Source organism: Sitophilus oryzae, unplaced genomic scaffold, assembly GCF_002938485.1.
Source record: "Sitophilus oryzae breed Bouriz unplaced genomic scaffold, Soryzae_2.0 scaffold_1931_pilon_pilon, whole genome shotgun sequence".
Classification (NCBI taxonomy): domain Eukaryota; kingdom Metazoa; phylum Arthropoda; class Insecta; order Coleoptera; family Curculionidae; genus Sitophilus; species Sitophilus oryzae.
The window spans coordinates 821813-845737 of NW_022146648.1; the positions used below are offsets into that span (position 1 = coordinate 821813).

General features: G+C 33.1%; 1 protein-coding gene across 1 annotated transcript in view; it reads left to right on the plus strand.

Moving 5' to 3' along the window:
* LOC115883526 (cilia- and flagella-associated protein 206) overlaps positions 1 to 23925 on the plus strand; it is a 42151-nt gene that overhangs the window by 11525 nt on the left and 6701 nt on the right. The window contains exons 4-10 of the mRNA XM_030901896.1: positions 4691 to 4868; positions 8410 to 8653; positions 9490 to 9619; positions 13101 to 13373; positions 17312 to 17460; positions 17512 to 17610; positions 17665 to 17797. Coding sequence (XP_030757756.1) covers positions 4691 to 4868; positions 8410 to 8653; positions 9490 to 9619; positions 13101 to 13373; positions 17312 to 17460; positions 17512 to 17610; positions 17665 to 17797 — 1206 coding nt within the window. The remainder of the gene's footprint in view (positions 1 to 4690; positions 4869 to 8409; positions 8654 to 9489; positions 9620 to 13100; positions 13374 to 17311; positions 17461 to 17511; positions 17611 to 17664; positions 17798 to 23925) is intronic.

A 23925-nucleotide genomic window follows, 5' to 3' on the forward strand; every position in this document is an offset into this window, starting at 1 on the left:
AGAAACTTTTTTAGTTCGGGTATTGAAGAACCATATAACCAGTTAGATCACTTGCTGCAAGAAATATTAGACCTTATAAATAGTATTTTGGCTAGGAAGGAGAAGGTCAAACTTCAACAAAAATCTGCTGAAAATGCAAAATTGATGCGGGATGATTTTGCCGAAAACCTTCTGGAATCAACAATTGATGAAGAGGTCTTGCCAGACAGTCCAGACGCTGTTGGAAAAGGTGAAGAACATATTATGTATATGAGGTTATGGATGGTAGGTACATATATACATATCAGAATATAAAGATTTACTGGATGATTTAGTAGGCAGAGGGCTTCCAACTTGAATTTAAAGTCGACCACTTTGGTGTTTGTATGACCTGCATGCTATGCCACTTAATGTTATCGATTGGCTATTGTGTCATACATGTTATAAATTCTCAATACCAATGAAGATTGTCAGTAAACTTGTATATTAATCATGATAAAGTCATAGAATAGACATGCAAATATTTGATATTTAATACTTAAGTAACGTATACTCTATAAACATTCTTATTAGGTGATGATGCTGAAAATCAAATACTTCAATGTTTTGAACAGGAAGTACAGCAACCTCCACAACAAAACCTGATTCAAAGTAAAAAACAAGAAGCTCAGGCAAACATCGCAGGTAAATAATAATAGTGTTAGTTACAGTTTTAGTTTTTAGTATTTATATAGGTACATTTAGTAAGTTAATTTTATTTTTTTAGGGCCTAGTAGGAAAAGAAAATGTAGGGTGGCAAAAACTAATTTAAAAAAAAACACTATCCAATATTTAGAGGAAAAAAAATGGTGCTAAACTAGCAATAAGACAAAAGGAGTTGGAACTGGAGAGCAACAGACAAAAACTGGAATCGGAGAAGCTTGCTTTTCAAAAAGAAAAGTTCCTCCAAGAGAAAGAAGAAAGAAAAGCCTTAATGCAATTGTTGGAAAAGCAGCAGATATTATTAAATTCCCTCATAGAAAAACACATATTGTAAATTTGTTTGCGCCACCTACATAACTATTTTTTAATATTTGTTTAATAACAGCTAAACTTTTTAAATTCTAATATTATTCTATGTCCCGTCTCCCTTTTCAAACTTAAAATGAAACCTCAGTTCCAGGCCTCTCTGAAAAGTTGGAAATCATTACAATTCACTTGGTTTTATCCAGAGTAAGTTCCTATTTGTTTGAGTGTGATTTTAGTTCCTATGATTTTATAAGAACTGATTTTATGTTGTTTTTTTTGTTGTACTGTTTTATTTTTTATAGTTAATATCCAGGTAGATTTGTCTAACTACATAAGTGTTCCTTTTTTGTTTCAAGTTTTGTAAATTTTGTATACCTACCTACATATTTTTAGGCATAGCATGTTTTGATATAGGTAGGTATAATCTTAAGGACTGTAAGTTTGTTGATATCTTTTGTATTTATAGTTAATCATTATGATGTTCATGTCCAAGTTAATAAAAATAAAGCCATTTGAAATAATACAGTTTTATTTACATCGTAAATACATTTAAAAATTCAAATATCTGTAATTTTAATCACAGATTTATGTTAAAGGGAAACTACACTGATTTTACTATATGCATTAGGATATAAACTTAATATCAATGGCAAAGGTCCACTTACACTTAATATCAATGAAAGTATTAATTACCAACTAAAAATTCACTGTATATAGCTTTAAAAAACGGGTATTATTTTTACTGCAAATATTTTTCCAACTGCACAGGATTACAGTTGAATGATTGTGCAGTCTGGTTGCCATATAGACAAGAGTGACAATTTGTCAAGATAATTGCCACCATATACATTTTGGCAACCTCCTGCAATAACAGTTTTTGTTTTTTTTTTTAAATCTAAAAAAGCAAATTCACTAATAACTTTTCCAAAACACCACTCTACAACTATTTTCACCCGACTCATTCTTTCATTGAACTCTTGTTGTTCTGGAGTAATCCCATGTCGATTTGGATATGGACACATTAATAATTCTCTAATTCCAAAGGCTTTGTCACCATAAGCAATGAAGTTTTCACCATTTGGAAACCTTGCACATTCCTCTAATTGATTGTATAACTGGGATTCCCGTAATATTCCAGCATCATGTTTTCGCCCCTCATAACCCCCTTTCAAGCTTACTATGATGCCATCAGGACATGTTAAGGCTTGGTATTTTACACAGTGGTGTCTCTTATGGCCTGAATAATATGCTTCCTGGTTCTGTGAAGGTCTGCATATTCCTCTAGTAGTGCCATCAATAAAGGCCCAACAGTTAGGAAAGGGTGAACCCTTCTGCTGTACTGCATTGGCATACATCCTAAATCTTTCCAAATTTAACCATGGCACATTCTGCAAATTTGAGAGAAGATTCCCGAAGTTCTCATATACATGATTGATCATAAAATCAACTATTTTTGATAAGGCGGTCATTGATCGTCCAAAGAAAGTTTCTAAATCAACAAGCCTGTTGGGGTAGCTTAGCCTTTTGAGTAAGATACACAGTCCATCTTGCCCGGAAACTTTATGTTGACTATCTGTGTTAAACTCGTTGGGAATTCTTAGTGCTTCAACTAATCGAGGAATGTCTTTTTTTTCAAAGCGGAAATTAGCTTTGCACTCTTGGTCAGATAATATTTCTAGGTTGAACTCCCCATAAAGTTCTGCTCGATATTGGATGTTGTTTTCAAACCCTTCCAACAGCATAACATCCTCCAAATCCGATTCATCACTAGAGTCCAATAAAATTAAATTGTCCATCCTATATAGCGATACCCAATAAAGTCATATATAGCACTTTCAAATCTAACAACAATACAAAAAGCAAATCAAAACACTACGCTCAGTCAGCTGTCAGTTATCGGTTATCGTATCGTATCGTATGTCGGTTCCGAACCGATGAACCGAAAGTCCGAAAACTGTCTTTTTATCTGTCAAAATAGCGGTTATGGTTACGTATCCGTTAACCGTACCGATAAATTTTTTTAAAGCAACGAAAACTCCCTATTTATAGATTTGTATTCAGTTAAGATAAAAAATGAAAATAAAAAATATTACTTTTGGCCAGGTTTATAGACCAAATACCCCTATGTGCGGCGCCGGCGCGGCGGGCGCGGCGTTTGAATATGGTTAGGTTAGGTTATGTTAGTTAATCAGGTAAATTTCCTCTTAATTAACTACTTCCGAACCCTGTTCGCATCTCCGAAAAAGCCATATAACAATACACGTGATGCATATACGCAAAGTTACGCATCACGTGTATTGTTATAATGTTATATGGCTTTTTCGGAGGTGCGAGATGTGAGCGATATTTGAAGATGCGAATGATCAAGAATAGGTACCCAGAGACGGCGCTGGCTGCCGGAAAGCAGAAACCTGCCTCCACTATGTTCGTACCATGTTCGTACCCTAAAAGGCATTTCGGACCCATAGTGTGCTATATAAAAATTAGTATTTCGACGTCCCCCATCATTCCCCGAAAGCATGACCAACTTACAGGAATCACCCTGTATATTATTTTATTATTTAGTTTTTTTCCATAGCAACTGTTAAAATTGCCTTATATCTATCAAAAATAGTAGATGAAATAGTACTTTAACCGCAAGGGTAGATTTAAATGATACTTTAACAGCGAGGATAGGTTAAAAACTTTATTTCTTCTCGCACGTTTTTTAATTGCTTCCATTTTTGAAAATGTTTGTATTCCTTTTTTTTGGGGGCGGGAGGGATTCCATTTGTTGCCTTTATTAGATATTAAAAATTTACTTGAATTTTTATTAGTGAGAGGGGGCGGCAAGAGAATAGTGCCTAGAGTACCAATTTACCTTAACGCGGCACTGAGAAACCGATTTGTAATTCTAATTTTTTCATGATTCATAACACAAAGATTAAACAAACTATGGGGATAGTCTCTTAACACTTACTGTTAAATGTTCTTAACAAAGAAACTGACTAAATAATACATTTTCAGTACGTGTCTTATTTTTACACCAACTTAGCCTATTCTGTAAAAACTACCGTATGATCGAAAAAAAACGGCGTCCAGTTGGCTTGGAAATGACGATCGATGACATTTCCCATATAATTTTACATATAAAATGACAGCGATCTTCATTTCATAGCCATCGTTGACGCCGTTTTTATTCGATCATACGGTACTTTTTATGACTCTCATCTCGTTTCTTATGTATCCTTCATTTGCTCTTTGCTTTTACTTATATAATAATAATAATAATAATAATAATAGCTCCCGTACATAGCGTTTAACGTCTTGGGAGTAGCAAGTTATACAGCTTGACGTGCTAGAGCCGTTCGGTATACAAGGAAGGTAATGTGGCTAGCACCTAAGGCTAGCACTACGCTTCAACCGCCTATTATTACCTCAGGATTGTGAATCCCAAGTACTCATTTTTTAAGGCTGAGTCGCCCTAGGTAGCCAAACTATTTTTATTTTAATAAAAATAGTCGGCTGATGAAATGCCGGGTGTAGGATTCGAACCCACTACCTTGAGATTGGTAGACGAGAGCCTGTACCTCTACGCCACCGGGCACCTTGCTTTTACTTATAGGGTGAAATACAAAAAAATCAGTATACTTACACAGTATTAAGAATTATTTTTTTATTGGCTTAAATAAAATTAAATAGAAATTTTAAATTTATATTTTAGGTATATGAAGAAGGTCTGGTGGCGTTAAAAAGCATTTTAAATGAAAACGAATTAAAAGAATTCGTAGCTTCTTCAAACTCGTTCAAGGTTGCTTCTTTGGAGAATTATGTTAAAATCGTGTCTGGAATTAGACTATTTAATAAACACTGCGAGAAGGGAGGAGAAGGAATAGAAAATCGTAATTATTTATTGTTACATTTTCAGTTTCATTCAGAACCTCGCAATTAGTGGAATAAATTAGTGGTTTCAATTACATTTAATACTTTTTAGTTTACGATCATTCACAATGTTTAAAAAAACAGAATTAGAATTAATAGAATATCCTAGCAACGTCTTGTGTTAGTCAGTTGTATCCATAGAGAAAGCCTAATATTTAGCTTATAAAACAATCAACTTTTGATTTCTAACCACAATTTCTCTTGACCGAAGATAATCAAATGTCAAAATGACATTTCTCGCAAATGTTGAAGTATAATTAGTGGAAAAGTTAACAGTTTTATAACTTTTTCTACTAATTGAATATGTCTACTACTAATTTTGACGTTCTGAATGCTAAAGCTTCATTCAGAACCTCGCAATTAGTGGTTTCAATTAGCGTAGAAGTTTGTTCCTCCCATATCAATGTAAGCATTTAGAACTAGGGATGTTTGGTCTTAAGATTTCAGTATCGGTATCCGGTATCACAAAGTACCGGTTCTACAACCGATATACCGATCCCAACATTATTAGATCAGTGATCGGTGGGACAGATACTGAACTAGTATACCGGCAGGACCGGAAGACCGGTTGGACCGTAACCACCGCAATAACAAGGCCGGACAGCTTATTCATGACGTCATCAACTGGAGGCCTAAACTTTGATTGCATTTGATACACTTTATACGTATATAATGGATATAAACTTTAATTGCACCGAATTTTTAATAAATAATAATTAAACATAAAATTTAAAAAACATCATATTGATATCCCATCTCACATTATCCATCGTCATTGTATTTATTTATGCTGTAAGTTTGTCTAAGTTTTTTTATTTCCTTTTCCAAGTCTATCATGTTTTTACAACAGTAGTTTTTCAGACGTGTATTTCTAATAGAATTTATGAAAATTTTTACAATAACTTAGCATTATAAATAGTACATTGCGGAAATTTTAATAATGGTGTTATTACTTCTAATGTAATCCAAAAATATTTTTGATAAAAATATTTTTTTATTATGAATTTTGGGAAACTCCTCATGGCTTTGCAAAACTTTGTTAAAAATTATATATTCAAATAAAACTATATAAGTTATTTCATCTTTTGGAAACCCAAGACTGCCTTTAGTAAGTGAATTTTGTTCAATATCAGTATTGTCTGAAAATGTTAAATTATTCTTACATGTATCGCATTTAATTTCTTTAAAACAATATAACAGCAATATCCTTCTAAATAAGCAATAACAGGCCTTTCTTCCTTCACACTTTCGATATCTTGTTCAGAAATAGTAATGTCGATGTTAAACCAATCTGATTCGATATGGTACTTGTATCGCGTGGTATTTCTTTAGACAAGGTATTGTCATCGTAAAATCATAAAAAGTATCGATTTTTATAGAACCACAAAACATGTAGATTTTAGGGACATTAATGACTGAATCCTAAGTTTCTTTTCGCCTTCATATAAATGTCGAACACAAATACTGTACTAACCTCCAGCTACTTTTTCTGAATAGAACTTTTTTCACCCTTCTATTATTGATTATAATTACCACGTCCACACACCTACCGATAAATCGATGACTGTCAACTGCGGCAATACCAGTGGTGGTTGCCCCTGAGTAGGGGGCGTAAAATATCGATGAAGTACATAATATATACTATAAAAATATATATTTTTATTGTTTTTTCTCTAAAATATTCCTTTATTAAATTTGATTGACAAAAAGTGAGAGATAAACATTTATTGACTGGTATGATTTTTTCCGTATTCTATTAAAACTATTTTTATATACTATAATATTTTTAAAAACTCGGAAAAAGACATTTTAAAACTTCGAAATATATCTGCTGAGTGAAAAAAGATCCACAATTTGAACTTTTATCGGGTAATTATCAACGCTGCTAAATAGAGTTAGGCCTCCAGTTGGTGACGTCACGAGATTTTTACGTCACAGCTGGCCGGCCTTGTTATTACGGTGGTTACGGTTGGACCGGAAAACCGGATGTACCGAAAGATCGGTTGGACCAGATGAACCGCAATATCGGAAAGACCGAAATAACAGTTTTGGTTGTTGTGCCAGTGAGCATAATACCGTATTAAAAAATGTAAAAAGAATGTAAATAGAAAGTGCTCATGCCTGTAACGTTAAGTAAATACGGTTACGTAATAAATACGGTATTTTGAAGGATAATTATAACGTTGTTGATCTAACTTAAGATTCTCATTGTTTTTGTTCACATTTTCGGCGTATTCTTGATTTTTTGTCAACATTCTCTTTACTTATGAAAAATGGAAAAAGTACTGCTGGAAGCTGCTGTTCTTGGAGATATAAATGGAGCGGAAACAAGATGCTATTTTACATATTTTAAATACTAGAGTAGACGCTATTGAATATCGGCCTGAGTTTTACGGACATTTTAATTTATATAATATACATATGAATGATCCATTAGTAAGATGATATACCTACTTGAATTTTAGATGTACTAAAAAAGAAAACTAGATTACTAGACCAAACTAGACTAGCAATGCCTTAAACATACATCAAAATCAATTACATTGCATGTTCCTGACCGTATTATACCGAATGATAAAAAAACCGGCGTCCAGTTGGCTTGGAAATGAACATCGATTACATTTCCCATATAATTTTACATATAAAATGACAGCGATCTTCGTTTCATAGCCACTGCTGACGCAGTTTTTTTTTCGATCATACGGTGCCTAGAGTTGGAGAACACAATCAGTTTTACACAAAAACCGGTACCAAAATCGTTTTATTATAGAAATATTATATATAATAGATTTTTATAGTACATGTTTTTTGATTTTCATATTATCATGAATCTATTTTTCTGTACCTATTGAAACCGGTCTCTCGGTATCGATTGAAACCGGTCTTCCGGTATCGGTCCCCAAATCGGTCTTCCGGTATCGGTACCAAATTCAGTCTTCTGGTACCGGTACCTAAACCGATATACCGACGATACCGATACCGGAATATTTCAAAAGTGCCGGTCCTGGTACCGATATACCGGAAGACCGAACATGCCTATTCAGAACGTCAAAATTAGTGGTAGTCATTTTCAATTAGTAGAAAAAGTTAACAAACTTTTGACTTTCCCATATACTTGCGAAGAATGTCATTTTGGTCTTTGATTATCATCCGTCAAGAGAAATTGTGGTTAGAAATCAAAAGTTAATTGTTTTATATTATAAGCTAAATATTAGGCTTTCTCTATGGATACAACTGACTATCGCAAGCTGTTGCTAGGATATTCTATTAATTTTAATTGTGTTTTTTAAACATTGTTAATGATCGTAAACTAAAAAGTATAAAGTGTAATTTAAACCCCTAATTTATTTCACTAATTGCGAGGTTCTGAATGAAGCTTTACTTTGAAATTAAAGGAACACTTCTACGCTAATTGAAACTACTAATTTATTCCACTAATTTGGAGGTTCTGAATGAAGCTTTAATACTAAAAAATATTTGACATTGGTTTTATAATTTCAGTACCCCGTCTTCTAAAACGGGCACTATCGGTTATAAAACAAAAGAGTGAATTCACTTTGTTACAAGTAATGGAAAAAGTAAATATACTGACCACCCTCGTAGATCAATGTTACGAGATGAAATCAACGAACGTTAAAGGTATCCAGTTAGAATTTGTACCACCCAAAGAATGGCAGTCCACATTTAATATAATATATTTTAAAGACTTGTTGATCTTCTTGAGACAGTATGAACTTATAATAAGGTGAGTATAAATGATCATACAAACAGGGTCCTGGAACAGTGGCCACGAGTAAATTGTATAGTTTATAATATCTTTGTTCATATCAAATAAACTTTTAATCACGTGATTAAGCTTGACCGGCACAGCGTTGCCCACTTTTACATATTTTCTTTTAATCAAAATATTTTAGGCAACAAAAATAAATTAATTATAATATAATTGCATATAATATTTGGGGGTTTCATTTAAAAAAAATAAAGTTTGATGTGCCACAACTTTATGACCGACACTGTATACTTAAATTTATTACTCGTCAATAGATATTTAAAAACCCTATATTTTTTGTATTTAAATTTTTGCGGTACCTTGTATATTTCACCCAATATCGACCGTTTTCATACATAAAAGCGACTCTGTATATACAGGGTGTCCCAGAAATAAGTGCAAGTATTTTAAGGGGTGTATCTGGATAAAAGAAACATATTTTGTCTATTTTTCTCGTTTTTGAAATAAGTCCAAAATAACGGAGTTATTTTACTTTGAAAACTTCCAAAAAAAATTTTTTTTGCTAAAATTTTGAGAACCACTGGATCTTTTCTGGATTTTCTTTCTGGTAAATTTAATCTAATACCTATGTTGCCATATTATCAAGAAATTATGTTTTTTACCTAAAAACTAAAAAAATTTCCAAAAAAAATCGAATTTTCAAAAAAAATTTTCGCGAAAAAAAAACTCATAGGCGTGTTTGTAGGGTTGAACTATACTACTAGTTAAAATACTTGCACTTATTTCTGGGACACCCTGTATACTTAATACATATATTATACTAATAAATATATAATATACTTCCATTTCAGAAAATTAATTGAAGAAATAGACCAGATAGTTTCAAGAATGGAATCCATAGTAAAAAGTATGGAAAAATTATTAGAAAAGATTCACGATACGGTGTATATGAGACTTGCCATACCAGTGGTAGTTGTGTTCGTAAGTCCGATATTCCGATATCTGATATACCGTGTTTCTCAAAAGTTGCTCAGCCCTATGACCCCTATGTTTTTTTATCTGAAAAATTTTTTTGTCACTTCCTGTTTCACTGGAAATTACTACAATTTCTGATTTTTGGCACCCTCGGTATTTCTTACTTTATGTGATAGAAAATTACATTCTGAATAGAAAGACATATCATATGTCAACTTTTGGCATTTTCAATTAGAAAAAAAATAACATTTTAAATTTCAGTCTAGAGTGCCATGGCTGTGTTAAAATCATTAATTTTTAATCAAGTAGCTTTGGAAAAATAGGTTCGATCGTCTAATGTTCTTCGTGTCTTTTTCTGGGCGATTAAAACGTGCCCAATCGTATTTTTAAAATCATAACTCAATTTTTTCAAATGGAACGAATGTGGCTCATCGAAAGTTCCATACCGTTCCAGAGAAAATTAAGAAAAACATGAAAATAGTGTTGCATTTTTTCCTATGTCCTAAAAATCAAAACGCGTTTCTATGGTAATATCAATTTGATTTCATTCTTTAATAGATAATAGTTATAATTAATTTTGATTAATATCATATTCTTTGCTATTGTTAAAGTATCACATTTTCCGATAATTATCATCGCCCTTTCTGTAGCATTGAACTAAATAAATTTTGTACTTCTTTAACATTCTGAAATAACAAAAAATATTACATTAATTAAAATTCTATGATTAACAATCTATCAAAGAATGAAAACGAAGTTATATTACCATAGAAACGCGTTTTGATTTTTAGGACTTAAAAATTCAACCATATTTTCATGTTTTTCTTAATTTTCTTTGAAACAATATGGAAATTTGGAGAAGTATAAACGGGATTAACCATTTTAGAACAAGCAATTTTTTTATGAAGAATGTATTTTTCTCAAAATGTCAACAATAAAAAGGTTTTTTCTCTTTTAAAGACAATTCGGGGACATACATACTGTAGATTAAAATGTAAAATGCATTTTTTTAATTGAAAATATCAAAAGTTGTCATTTTATTCTGAATGTATATTTTACCAAATAAGGTTAAAAAATACCGAAGGTTAAAAATCAAAAATTGTAGTCATTTCCGGTGAAACACGAAGTTACCGTCAGTATTCCTAGCTACTCGTGGGAACACTATAAAATCAAACAATGATAAAAACACCACCGGTGAAGCTGTGGGGAAACCCCCTAGTAACACTAGGAACATTTATGAATGAAAGTTCCAAGGAACCAGGGTTCTAAGGGTCGGGAGTCTACCTCTAGACCACCGCTCTAGACCCAATAAGCGACACAAGCTGCCGTTTCGTTTACCCGGCCTGGGTCAACCAGGCGGGCTAGACGACTCTCTGAGAGTAGGTCTTAGCGAAGCAGAAGCACAGAGATACCTCCGACTGCTCCACGAAGGACTTGTTCCAGAGGAAGCAAAAGCGAAAACACTCCTCCGAAAAGGAGAGAGTAATGAAACCAAGAAACAACCTGACTCATCTCCTTTAAAGGGCAAGAGAGGGAGCGAGAATCTCCACCAACCGACCTCTTCTCCGACAGGGAGAGAAAAAAACCAGGATAGAAAGCCGTCTAACACCGGAATGCAAGCAGGGACGTATCACCAGCTTTGCTGCTATTGCTGGACAAGTGAAAATGGCGGTGCTGCCAAAGGATTTCCAAGAGGTTGCTCTGACCACCGACCAGCAAACGTCTCTAGAAGAAGCTATACTGGACGAAGTAGTGGCGATCGGATCGCAACACAACGATCTACAAAATTTGGGCCAGTTGCGTTTTGCGGGGATACACTTTCGGGTGGGCATGATCCTCATAGATTGTGTATCTCAAGAATCGGCGAATTGGTTGATGAAAATCGCACCTATGCTTAAAAATTGGCAGGGGCCGGAACTGGTTGCAGCGAAGGGAGAAAACATCCCTAAAGGGGCGACCATCACGGTCTTTTTGCCGAGGAGCAAGGAAAAAGACACCACCTACCTGCTGAGCCTTATCCAGGGTCAGAACTTCAATGTAAGGACATCGAGTTGGCGAGTCATCAACTCGAGGGAGGAGGGTCATGGTCAGGTCTTCACAATAGAAATTGACCTCAAATCCAAGGAGGCGATAGAGAAAGAGGGACATATACTCTATTATAGATACGGGACAACACCGGTATCAGGTCTAAGGAAAGACCCAGTTAGAGAGGTGGGGAAAATGGAGACAGATCCTCCAGCCTCCACCTCACGGGTACCTCAGCCGGAGGCAAGCTCCTCGACTGTGAAGGGCACGGAGGGCCAAACTCCAACCTTGGAAGCGTGTGTACCCTCGGAGAAAGAACATCTGTTGTCAGAGGAGGATGGGAAATACCCTGTCTCCTCTACAACAGAGGTTTGATGGGTTATAGACAGTGTAATGATTCAAGGAAGGGGGCACAATAGAGCTTTAAGGTCGCAGTGATTAACCCCCCTCTCACTCATTCTACATTCTACCGTAAGTAATTAGCGTCAATCTTTGAATAAGAAGACTAAGGAAGGAGCATAATGCTATCCATGTATTCATGCATGGTGGGCGGAAAAAGCACTTTAGGGTGGGGATCCTTGACAGTTCTGTTTGACGATTCATTTGACACATTTGAATTTGATTTGAAATTTTGTGGATTTGTCAGTCTTTACGGAGCTTATTTTATGTTATTTATTATTTATTCTACTACTGATAGTTCTATAAAGGTAGTAAATCTAGATGGAAATTGTGGCAGAACTTAAATTAACAGTGACACTATCGCGATTTATCGAAAAGACTCTAAAATAGTTGGTTGTGTAGCGTGCGGTAGATCTCGGCAAAAATTGAGTGAAATAATGGAACAACTTTTCGCTAGTAAGTGACTATATAATATACATACGTGTAGTAAACCGATCATTTATGAAATTCACTCAAATTAACGAATTTTGATTAGATGTCAAAGAATTTAGATATGATTTAGATACGTTAATTTGACTTACCTGCTTCAGTAGCGTATCGGATGTTTGTGTTAATAAATACTTATTATAACTTATCTATTTTTATTAGAATTATATATTTTTATAACAATTTTAATAACTACCAACATTTATTCATAACGTAAAATAAAACAACAAATTATTGAGTCTACCCCACGTCTAAGGGTAGAAAAACTATGATGTAGGGACATCATAGTTTTACATTTTTTAAATAAAATTAGAACGACACTGATAAACCGGAATTTAAGTCGGCCATATTTGAGGCCCATCGCGGTGTACTTAAGATTTTTGATATGCTCCTTCCTTAGTCTTCTTATTCAAAGGCGTCAATCGATCCCGTTTATGTCATAATATACTAACGTACCAAATTTCGTTTTTTTTTATCTGAAAAAATAAAAAAGTTATAAGGGCGTGCCACTTTTGAGAAACAACCAGTATCTATGTATTTTTAAGTGCTATTTCCTTACATCTATTGTTTTGAGTAGCCGCTCTTTAAAGAACTATCAGACATATGGACAAGAATACAAGATCAAGTCGTTTTACTAGCCCGTTTCGGTCATATAATGACAAACCTGGAAATGTACGCTAGTCAGGTTCATGATGAAGATTCGCCTGAGAGTCTTTTTGAAGAAAGCGTGTCATTAACAGATGCAGAGAGGTTAAAATTAACTGCTCATCAAAGAATTACATCGAACAACCCCGAAGTAACTATTTATTCGGCAGAGAGTTTTAGAAATATGGACATATTAAAATTAGAGGTAAAACATTTACTGTAATATAACTTTTCTCTGTAGAGTTTTAAAAATTGATTGACAATAATAAAAATCCACATATTATACAGGGTGTCCCAGGCTGAGCGTGCATTAGAAGTTTCTAGAGAACCACACAATATCTAGATCGGAGATTTTTTTGCATATCATTGTTTTACAACGAGATCTATCGATTAAAAATATTTTCAAAATGGCGGCGCTTCCGGAAATACCGAAAGTTGACAGAAACTTTCTTATTTTAAATAAGTGCCCCCATTTTCTATTAAATATTTAGATTCTCTGTAAAATTCTATGAGTATTGATGTAAACACTCTATACCTAACATTAACCGTTTTTGAAAAAAAAAATATTTAACATTTTTCGACGAAAAAAAATACCTGTCACAGAAGTTTGTATAGCCTAAAAGTCAAATTTAGTGATACCACAGCTACTGTGACATAAAGAGAAGATATTTATGTAGCTATCTATTTCAAAAATTAAATTGTTCAAATGTCATATAATAATGGCGGTAGCTGTAATGGAATTGAGCGATTAAAAATTATCATAGATCATTTTTATCAAACGGAAACCCACTTTTTTTATTTCACTAGTGAAAAAAAAGTTTTTCAATTCGTTACTTTTTAACTATACATGTTCCTATACCTAAAATAAATCGTTTTTAAGTTATTTAAGATTTAGTTTGAAAACGTATATTTTTCTTGATTGGATCTAGCTTTCTTTGACAAGTGTCAAACTGTCAGACAATAATTTATTTCCATCTATTCACCCAGTATATCTGGATTTCCCCAAGGGTGATAGCTTGTCATCAGCCGGATATGGAAAATAGACATATAGATCTATAATAATCCGTCATAAAAAAAACTTAATCCCACAATTGGCACTTCAGGGAAAAATCCGGGTTCTGCTGCCGGACTATTGGAGATATTCGCTTTTGAATAAGACAGTAACGATTTACAGCAATTTTAGCATTGATTTTAGGTCCTCATCAGCATACTTATAAAATAGTGTTTATTGTTTTTGTAATGTCACTGTCATTGAAAAATCTTATTATTATTGTTTATTTACGTTTATTCTAATAAAGGGGTTTTAAGGCCTGAAGTATCGGCTATTGCTGCTTTAATTGATCATGGTAAAAATCAACTTTTGCACTTAAAACCATATCTATTAGAGTAACTATCGAACAGACAATAATAATATGATTTTTCAAAGACAGTGACATATAAATTGTAACGTTTTTAGTTCGTTACATGTCTTTTTTATATATAATATATGATGTCTGGCCTATCATCACCGGATTCCCTCTCGTTCAGGCCGGATAGTTTATTTGACGCGTAATTTTTACGTTCCCTAGTCGCCAACCCTGTTATCGTTCGACACAACCCTGTTATCGCTCTGAGGGTGCAGCCACACTATCCTAAAAACAGCGTATCGGCGTAACGGCGTAATGACCTTGAATAGATTTCCAGTAATTCTATTGGCTGAAACATTCATCTGTCAGAAATTTTATCTGTCAAATTCATCTGTCAAAAATTTCAGCCAATAGAATTACTGGAAATCTATTCAAGGTCATTACGCCGTTACGCCGATACGCTGTTTTTAGGATAGTGTGGCTGCACCCTGAGGAGGCGCTGTCAACATCGCTTCTGTCAACTCTCTCCGTGCTTAACCTCACTTTGTTTTGACGCTCTGTTGTATCCCAGCTTTTAGAAATGGTGATTATTTAAATCTTGCTGTATAATCTGAATCAGCTGCTATTTCGAGGCTACAGGTAAAGATGAGTTATTACCTTTTATAGATTCGATATTATTATTGAATATTTTTAGGGTAGAGTTACGGATGTCCCAACTTGTATTTGTATTTTGCTGGCACATTGGCGTCCCTTTTCTTTTGTCCTCCAGAATGTCACATGGAAGAAAGGACAGGTTGTTTATTATTTATTGAGCCCTCGGAAGTATTTCGAGGTAGGTTTATTTTGTTTATTAGACCTTGTTTGGTTTTAAACAAGAGTTTCATATTTTTAGGGTCTAAGGTACGGACTGTGTCCAAGGTAACGGACTGTGTCCAAGGTACGGGTAGTGTCTTATGTACGGACATTATCTTATGTACGGATGTCCTGTGGACGAGTGTCCCCAGTAAGAATGATTTTTTCTTACATATAAGTGCCACAGCGTGGATGTAGCTTGAGTCCCATGCTGCTTCGTTCCCAGCTATAAGCTAGTTAGTTATGGCTGTATAAATTCATGGTGTCCTCATTCTGGCCCCTTTGGTTGTGTTGGATGGCTGAGTACAGAGATGCGAGACCACCTCACGCTGTTACTGTTTAAAGCAGGATTGCATAAAGAACAGCTAAGTGTAGATTTAAGTTATAGTTTTGCATTTAACATTCAAAACATTTACAGTCTTAAACAATAACGTACATCTTAAATAATATGGTATAGACTATGTTGAGTGGTTAGATTGTTAAGAACATTCATGTCGATTTAGTAGTTAAAATATAATTTAGATCTTAGGTTTCATTGCATTATGTCTTGTAATAGTATTACTTTTTTATAGATATTATTATTGCACTAACATCATATAAAATATATCAAATTAATTAAAGTAATGCTACATTTCATATATTCTCTTAAACTTTACATGTCTTGTATTTTATCATAGTTGTTTTCATAGATATTTAGTACAACTCTTACCACCACTTTTTTTGACATATAACCACTACATATTCACTAGAACTCTACAATGTCATGTATCAGCAACGAACATCATGAATAAATATAGTCATTAGTTTTAAGTAATATACAACTGTGTTTTCTTTCTCACATGCCTGGCGCCCAATATCTGTATTTTTTTGTTTATTGTTATTGATTAGTTTTCTCTCTAGTGAAATACCTTACCCACGACTGCTCTCCGATGAAAAGCCGCTCTTCGCAGTGGTAGTTCTAAAAAAACGCTACAAAATCATAAATACTATTTTATAGGTCTGTTGACTAGGACCAAAAGCAAAGGTAAGGGTCATAGATAAAAGAAAATAATCTTCTATTAAGAGGTAAGGGTTTAATGCATGATACAAGAAGGTTAGATTGTTAGATAAGATCCTTCGCGGTCGCAAATCTGTTCTCCGCGCGCATGACGTCACTAGGGTAGTAATTTTCTGTTAAGCTCCGCCAACTACATGCGCAAGATCTTCTCTCAAAAGATCCCTGGCGGTGGCAAATCGGTTCTCCGCGCGCATGACGTCACCCGGATAGTAATTTTCTGTTAAGCTCCACCCATTAGATGCGTAATATTTTATCTAACCCTCCTTATATCATGGGTTTAATATAAAAAATACGAAAAAATGTTAGTGTCTTGTTCAAAAGCGAATATCTCCAAAAAAAATAAAACTATTGAGATGAACCAAAAAACAAACTAAAAAAATAAACTCAAGAAAAGATACAACTAGACTATAAAATGATTTTTAAATTTCTTGCTTTATTAACCTACCCCACCAGGTATCTCAAACTTTCACCAAAATACCTTACAGCATTGTGTTTTCCCTCGTATAATTGACAGATGGCAACTATCGTTTTTAATTTAGAGGCACTAAAAAGTCAAATAATTTAGCTACAAATTGCTTAAAAATATCGTAAAAATCGGTCCACTAGAACACTATTGTATATTAAACTTTAAAACCAATGAAAATTTTAAGGTGCCCGTTTATCGTGCCGGTGAGTGCAGATTTAAAGAACATATGATTCAAATAAAATATAGTATAGGGCAGATAAATCTTGTGTTGCTCTATAGATGTTAATCATTTAAAATTAATCAAACACGTCTCAAACTAGAGGCAATTATAGAACTAGAGTACCATATGAGAAAAATCGAAATTACTTATCTCTACTTGTATGGATGTTTTATGCAAATATTCACTTTTGTTCTATTTCCAGTATTTGGGATTTTGTTGCTGGAAACTAATTAAAACAAAAGGAGCTTTGATACCGGGAAATCCAAGTATGGGCATTGCTAGATACAAAGGAAAGAATTTTGTCTTTTCTACGATAGAAGCATCGGAGGAATTTTGTAAAGATCCTCAATTGTAAGTATTCTCAAAGAAGTTGTTGTTTTGAACTAATAACTTTTATTCCAGGTACATAAACTATGTCTTGGATTTAGCTAGAGAAAAACCTGAGTTGATCGACTTTTTACAGCTCAAAGAAGAATTGGAAAGGGTGTACTCAATTGACCAGTAAGAATTATCTTTTTATCTTATCATCATTAATCTCATTATGATGTATTTTAGTCTAGTTCAAAGTAAAACTAATCTAAGAATGTGCGAAGATAAAGCTGTAGAGACCGAAGAGCAACTCGAGAAATATATAGATCCTTCATATAAATGGAACATTTGGGATTATAAAAGAGAAGTGCTTAGATTGGTATGTTTGCAAATTCATTTTAAAGTATTAGTTCAAGAAAATAGGCCTTCAAATACGAATGTTTGGGAAAAACTTAAATTTTTGATTTGAGTTATTCGACAGATCTAAAAACGAACTGTAATAGAAGAATTGCCACTAAAAAAAAGCCTAAAATAGGGAAGAATTAGGACATAACCCCAAAAGTTATGTCAAATCATCTAGCTTGACATTTGAAAAATTATTTTCACATTTATTGTGTCATATGTTTGACAATTTGAAATTGACGCGCGGAGCTTGCCGACCAATGGTGCCGTTTATCACCTGTGGCGTAGTGATCAACCTGCGACCTGCGCAATATCATACCTTGTATCAGCTTGTATTCTTTGTATTATGCTATTTAAGTAACAAGTTGCGAAATGAATGTGTTTTAAGCACGGGACGCCAAATTGCCACAATGCGTCGAGTGCTTAAAACATTTTTTTCGCAACGAATTTCATACAAGATTTTTTGAGAAAGCGGATAATTTGAGATTTTCATGCCATTATTATTATTATTTATTTTTAAACATTTTTTAAAATGTTCTGGTAATCGGTTCCTAAGGCATTGTTTATGCATTGTTTAATGACAAAGTTCTGCCAGGTTCAAACATCGCCGTATTTCCTACAAAGTTTTGTGAAAAAATGAGTGATAATGACGAGTCTTTGGATATTCAACAAGCTGCTGAAACTGCACTATCCACGTTAGTGCCCGAGAAGTCGAAAAACTTATACGAGACCACCTACAACAACTTTGAAACCTGAGTCAAAGAAAAACATGTTGAGAATTTCGCAGAAAAGGTATTGCTAGCCTATTTCTTGAATAGACCGAGAGGGCTGGCTACATGGAAAACCTTATCATCGTTACATGGCTAATTTTTTGTGTGAACTATCCTTTTGTGTAGCCATTATGAAAGAGTCATGTCTGCCAGCGCGATCCCGGGGCTTAAAGCGGGGGCGGCCAATCGAAAGGGTGAAATTTTGACACTAAAAATATTATAAGGTACACGTGTTATAATTGCGAAAATAGCTTTTATTTATTATTAAGAAACGTGTAAAACTGTTGACACATTTTTCTCGTGGTTAAGATGCCGGCAGACAACCCGAAAGAGGCATGGAATTTGACAAAAAATCATCGCCTACATGCATGTCAATTGGTGGAATGTCATATTGATTTATTTAAAAAACCGTATACAAAAGGACAGACAAAAAAATCGTGGCTCAATCGACGGTAGACAGTTATAAAAAACGCGATATTACACTACAGGGTGAATCTTGAATAAGTGCAAATATTTTCTGAGCTGGTAGATCTTGATAAAAGAAACATATTTTCTTATTGCGGTTTTCCAAATAAGTACAAAATAACCGAGTTATTCAAGTTTGATTTAAAAAGAAATTGATTTTTTTAAATTTAAAAAGAAATTGATTTTTTTTAAATAATTTTGTGAGACACGTACTTGCATCCATTATTTTAGTGTCGTAGTCATAGAGCTGTAAGCATATGGTAGGTTAAGAAATAATTATACCGTTGGTAAATTTGCGGTGAACAGGCAGTTCTAAAAAGTTTTCTAAAATATACAGGAAAATTTAAAAAAAATGCACGATTTTTTACATCTTTTTTTTCCAAAAAGTATTTTCACTTATTTAACACTCACCCTGTATAAGCGTTTTTAGGAAACGCTGGCCGCGTTACCAATCGAAACATAATACCTGTAAGTCTACAAAAATTTTATGGTGCAGATATCGACTTAGAGGAAGACTCGTTTGCGAGAGCGGGGATCTACAGTACGATGAGTCAGATACAAATAGTGAGACAGAATAGTAAATGTATGATATCTGTTTTGAAATAATAAAAAAATATATTTATAATATAATCGTATACATGATTTATCTATACTTAAATGGATGAGGCGGCGAGCGTTCCCTGAAAGCGCCAGAGTAATATCGCGCTTTTGGTAACTGTCTGCAGCTGATTCAGCAACGATCTTTTTGTCTGCCCTTTTGAATACGGTTTTTGCAATAAATAAATCTGACATTCCACCAATCGGCATGCATGTATGCCATAATTTTTTTTCATTCTTAAAATTTCATTTTTTAATAATTTTCGAGATTATTTTTAAAATTTCATGCCCCCTCGCGTTGTCTGTCGGCATTTTAACGGCCAGAAAAATGTCTGCCAAGGATTTTTTACGTTTCTTAATAATAAATAAAAGCTATTTTCGCAATTATAACTTGTGTACCTTATAATATTTTTAGTGTCAAAATTTCACCCTTTCGATTGGCCGCCCCCGCTTTAAGCCCCGGGATCGCGCTGGCAGACATGACTATTTCATAATGGCTACACAAAAGGATACTTCACACAAAAAATTAGCCATGTAACGGTGATAAAGTTTTTTATGTAGCCAGCTCCTTAGATTAGAAGTAATCCACTACCTTAAAGCCGTCAACTCTGTGGAGTAAATATTCGATGCTCCGCACAATGATTTACCTGAACAGAAAATAAATATCAAAAACTGCCAATTTCGAAACGCTTTCGCAAAAAATATTTTTTTAAATTCACCCCCGAGAAAGGGTGAAATACGTAAATAAAGTATTTTTTCGCAATTTCGGAGAAACGACAAGGACTAGAAAAAAAAGTCAAAATAAAAGTTGTAGAGCGTCAAATTTTACATAAAAATGGTCTATATACTTTTTTTGCTCAAATCAAAATTAACCGAGAAAGGGGTGCTAGAACTATTATTATATATTGCTATTAACTAGGGGATGATAGTAGAAACATAGTTTAAGGAATAGAGTAGTTGCACTCTCGCAAATATTTTCTGCCAGTTTTTGCAATCTGTCGAATATCGGCAGATTGCAAAGCGTTTCAGTTGAATTCCGTCCGTCGAGCTGCGAGGTTCGAGCGTTGTGTCCCAGCACAGAGACGGATTGACAAAAAATGAGTGCCTTACTCTGTGTGCTGCTATTAATTGTAGTAATAATTCAATAAATTGTTCTTTGAGTTTTTTTTAGATTTCCTTCGGATGTAAATCGGCAAGCTGATAGTAATTATCAATAAACATTTTATTATATTTGTTTATTTTAGAAGCTGAGATATTATGTAATTAATTAAATGTTATTATTTTTTTAGCATGTGGGTAGATTTTAAAAATAGTTTTTTAGATATACAGGTTGTATCCTCAAATATGCGCATGAAAATATTTTTTGGTCAGGGGATTTGCCATAAAATTTTCCTTCCGTTTTAATAACTTACGAGATATAATTTATATAGATTGGTTTTTGAAACAATTTTAGAGTAAATATTTTGTACATCTAAAGTCTCCGCAAATTATTCATATTTTTTAATTGAAAGAATTTTGTAATAGCATAATCTCTTATAAATTTAGTGGACTGTTTTTTTTGTTTTTTTTTATTTTATTTATTTTTTATTATAAGTTGTCGTAATATAACTATATTCAAAATATTATAGACAAAATATTGAGTTTACATTTGAGGGAAGAAAAGTGCCACACCTAGCTTTAAAACACCGTAAATATACAGGGTTGCCCATTAGTGCGAGGAAGTCCAATATCGTCGTTGTTGTCGAAGATGTGAAAAAAGTTTTATTCATATGTTTCAAGGTTTATAAAGGAGCGTCTCCTAATATATTTTTGGTTATATAGAGGGTGTCACAAAAAAGTTATGGTAAAGTTAGTTTTATTTTTTTTAATTATTTTACATCATTCTATATACATTATTCCATATAGGGTATTTTTTATGGCGTCACCAAAATCGGAATATTTAAAATGGTATATCTCAATTTTTTTAAATGCAACATTCTGTATACATATTATTTTTCTGCCAGATGCAGAATTAAAAAGTGAACATTTTTTTATTTAAAGTGTTTCTAAATTTTTAACGGTTTCGCAGATATTGGCTGTATTATATTACATATTACGGCTCTTTCAACAGTAAATTTTTATCAAAGCCACCCTAATATGATCTTTGTCTGATATTTTATGGTTGAAAATCCCATATGTAATAAAATACAGAAAATATTTGCAAAACGGCTCAAAATTTAAGCTAACACTTTAAATACAAAAAATGTTCACCTTTTAATAATTCTACATCTGAAGGAAAAATAATATACAAGGTGTTGCATTTAAAAAAAATGAGATACAACATTTTAAATATTACGATTTTGGTGACGCCAAAAAAAATACCCTGTATAGGATAAAGTAAATTTTTCTACACGAATTTATTCTGGTATCCTTCATGTTTAAGAAAACATAGCTAAGTATTAATAAAGTTATATTCACTCTAGTTTTTTACCACTTTTCGTATACAGGGTGTCCCAGAAATAAGTGCAAATATTTTAACTGGTAGTATAGTTCAACCCCAGAAACACGCCTATGAGGTTTTTTTTTGCGAAATTTTGAAAATTCGAAATTTTTTGGAAATTTTTTTAGAGTTTTTAGTTAAAAAACATAATTTCTTGATACATGTTTCTCATGTGCAAATATAGATATTAGATTAAATTTGCAAGTAAGAAAATCCAGAAAAGATCCAGTGGTTCTCAAAATTTTAGCAAATAATATTTTTTTTTGGAAATTTTCAAAGTAAAATAACTCCCTAATTTTGGACTTGAAAAACGATAAAGAGAAAATATGTTTCTTTTATCGAGATCTACCACCCCTTAAAATATTTGCACTTATTTCTGGGACACCCTGTATAATATTTTTAACCAAAGTTTTAGTAAATAAAAAATAGAATGGCAACACCGCAGTGTGCTTTAAATAAAGGCCAGTGTACTATATGCAGAATTTTATGCCGAATTTTATAATATAATTATCTACAGAAAATTAAACTTGTTTTATATAAAAAAAAATTGTAGAAAATCTCTGAAATAGAATATAAAAATATGTCATTATATAATTTTTTCCGCATTTCTTCCCATCAGAAGAGTTTCAGATACAGAAGAATTGTTACCTACACGAAATGTGAAAATATTCTGTTTTCAAACAAGTTTTTACTCGATGATCAATTTTTTTTATTTTATTGTGAACTCATATTTTCCTAAATACATATCTGTGAAACTATGGCGAGTGCCACGACTATACAGCTACGTCAGTGGTCACGGGAGGCGAGAACAAGGTCATATAAAGTGGCAGAAAAAGAACAAAGGATTTGACAAGGAGTAAAGCTACTAGTTTTCTTATACTATGGTAGAAATTTAATAAAAATTATAAGTTGCTGAAAAATTCAGGCGCATGCGGTGAAATTTTAAGTTAAGGAAGCAATTTTTAGAAACTTACCTATATAATTCTATTCTTCGATCACTTTTTGCAAATTCGTCAATTACGTTATCATAAAAACGTGGAAAGTCCTAACCGGCTAAATTTCTCACGAAATTATTTATACGTTTAAGTGTTGAAAAATTGCCTTCTACTGATGAACTTGTGGCAGGTATTGTCAATACTAATTTACACAATTTCGACACTTTGGTGTAGGCACCGGCTCAAGTTTCGTTTAGCCGAAATCAGTTACATAGAATATCGGTTTATAGGATGATTCTATACAAGAAAACTAGCACTACATAATTTGATTTTTGCCGCGGAAATTCTTTGTTTTTGAGAAAACTCGAATTTTTTATTTTTCTATTATTAACCAAAATTTAAAACTTTACGGTGCTTTTAATAGTTTTTTTCATTATAGAATGACGTAAAAACATTTAATATAAAGACGTGAACTAATTTTTATTCGAAAATATATTTTTATCACAATAATTTTCATTGATTTTTCCGGGTTTAGAAGTGCCTAAATGTGATAGGAAGTTAAAAATTACATATTTTTGTTTGATTAATAATTTGCTATAACTTTTCTATATAACTATTTCCGCGGAAATTTATCATAAGGGCGGTGTAATAGAAAATCTTTAATATTTTCCATAGTATTCTATAGTATTCTCATGAAGTTTTTCATAGTATTCTCAATTTTTTTGCATACTTTCGGTTTGGTTTTGTTTGGTTGTAGTTGGTTTTGTTGTAGTGGGTTTATTTGTTTTGGTTTGATTTGGTTGTTTTTTAGGGTTTGGTTTGGTTTAGTTGTCGTTTTTATGCTTTATTGACAATTTTT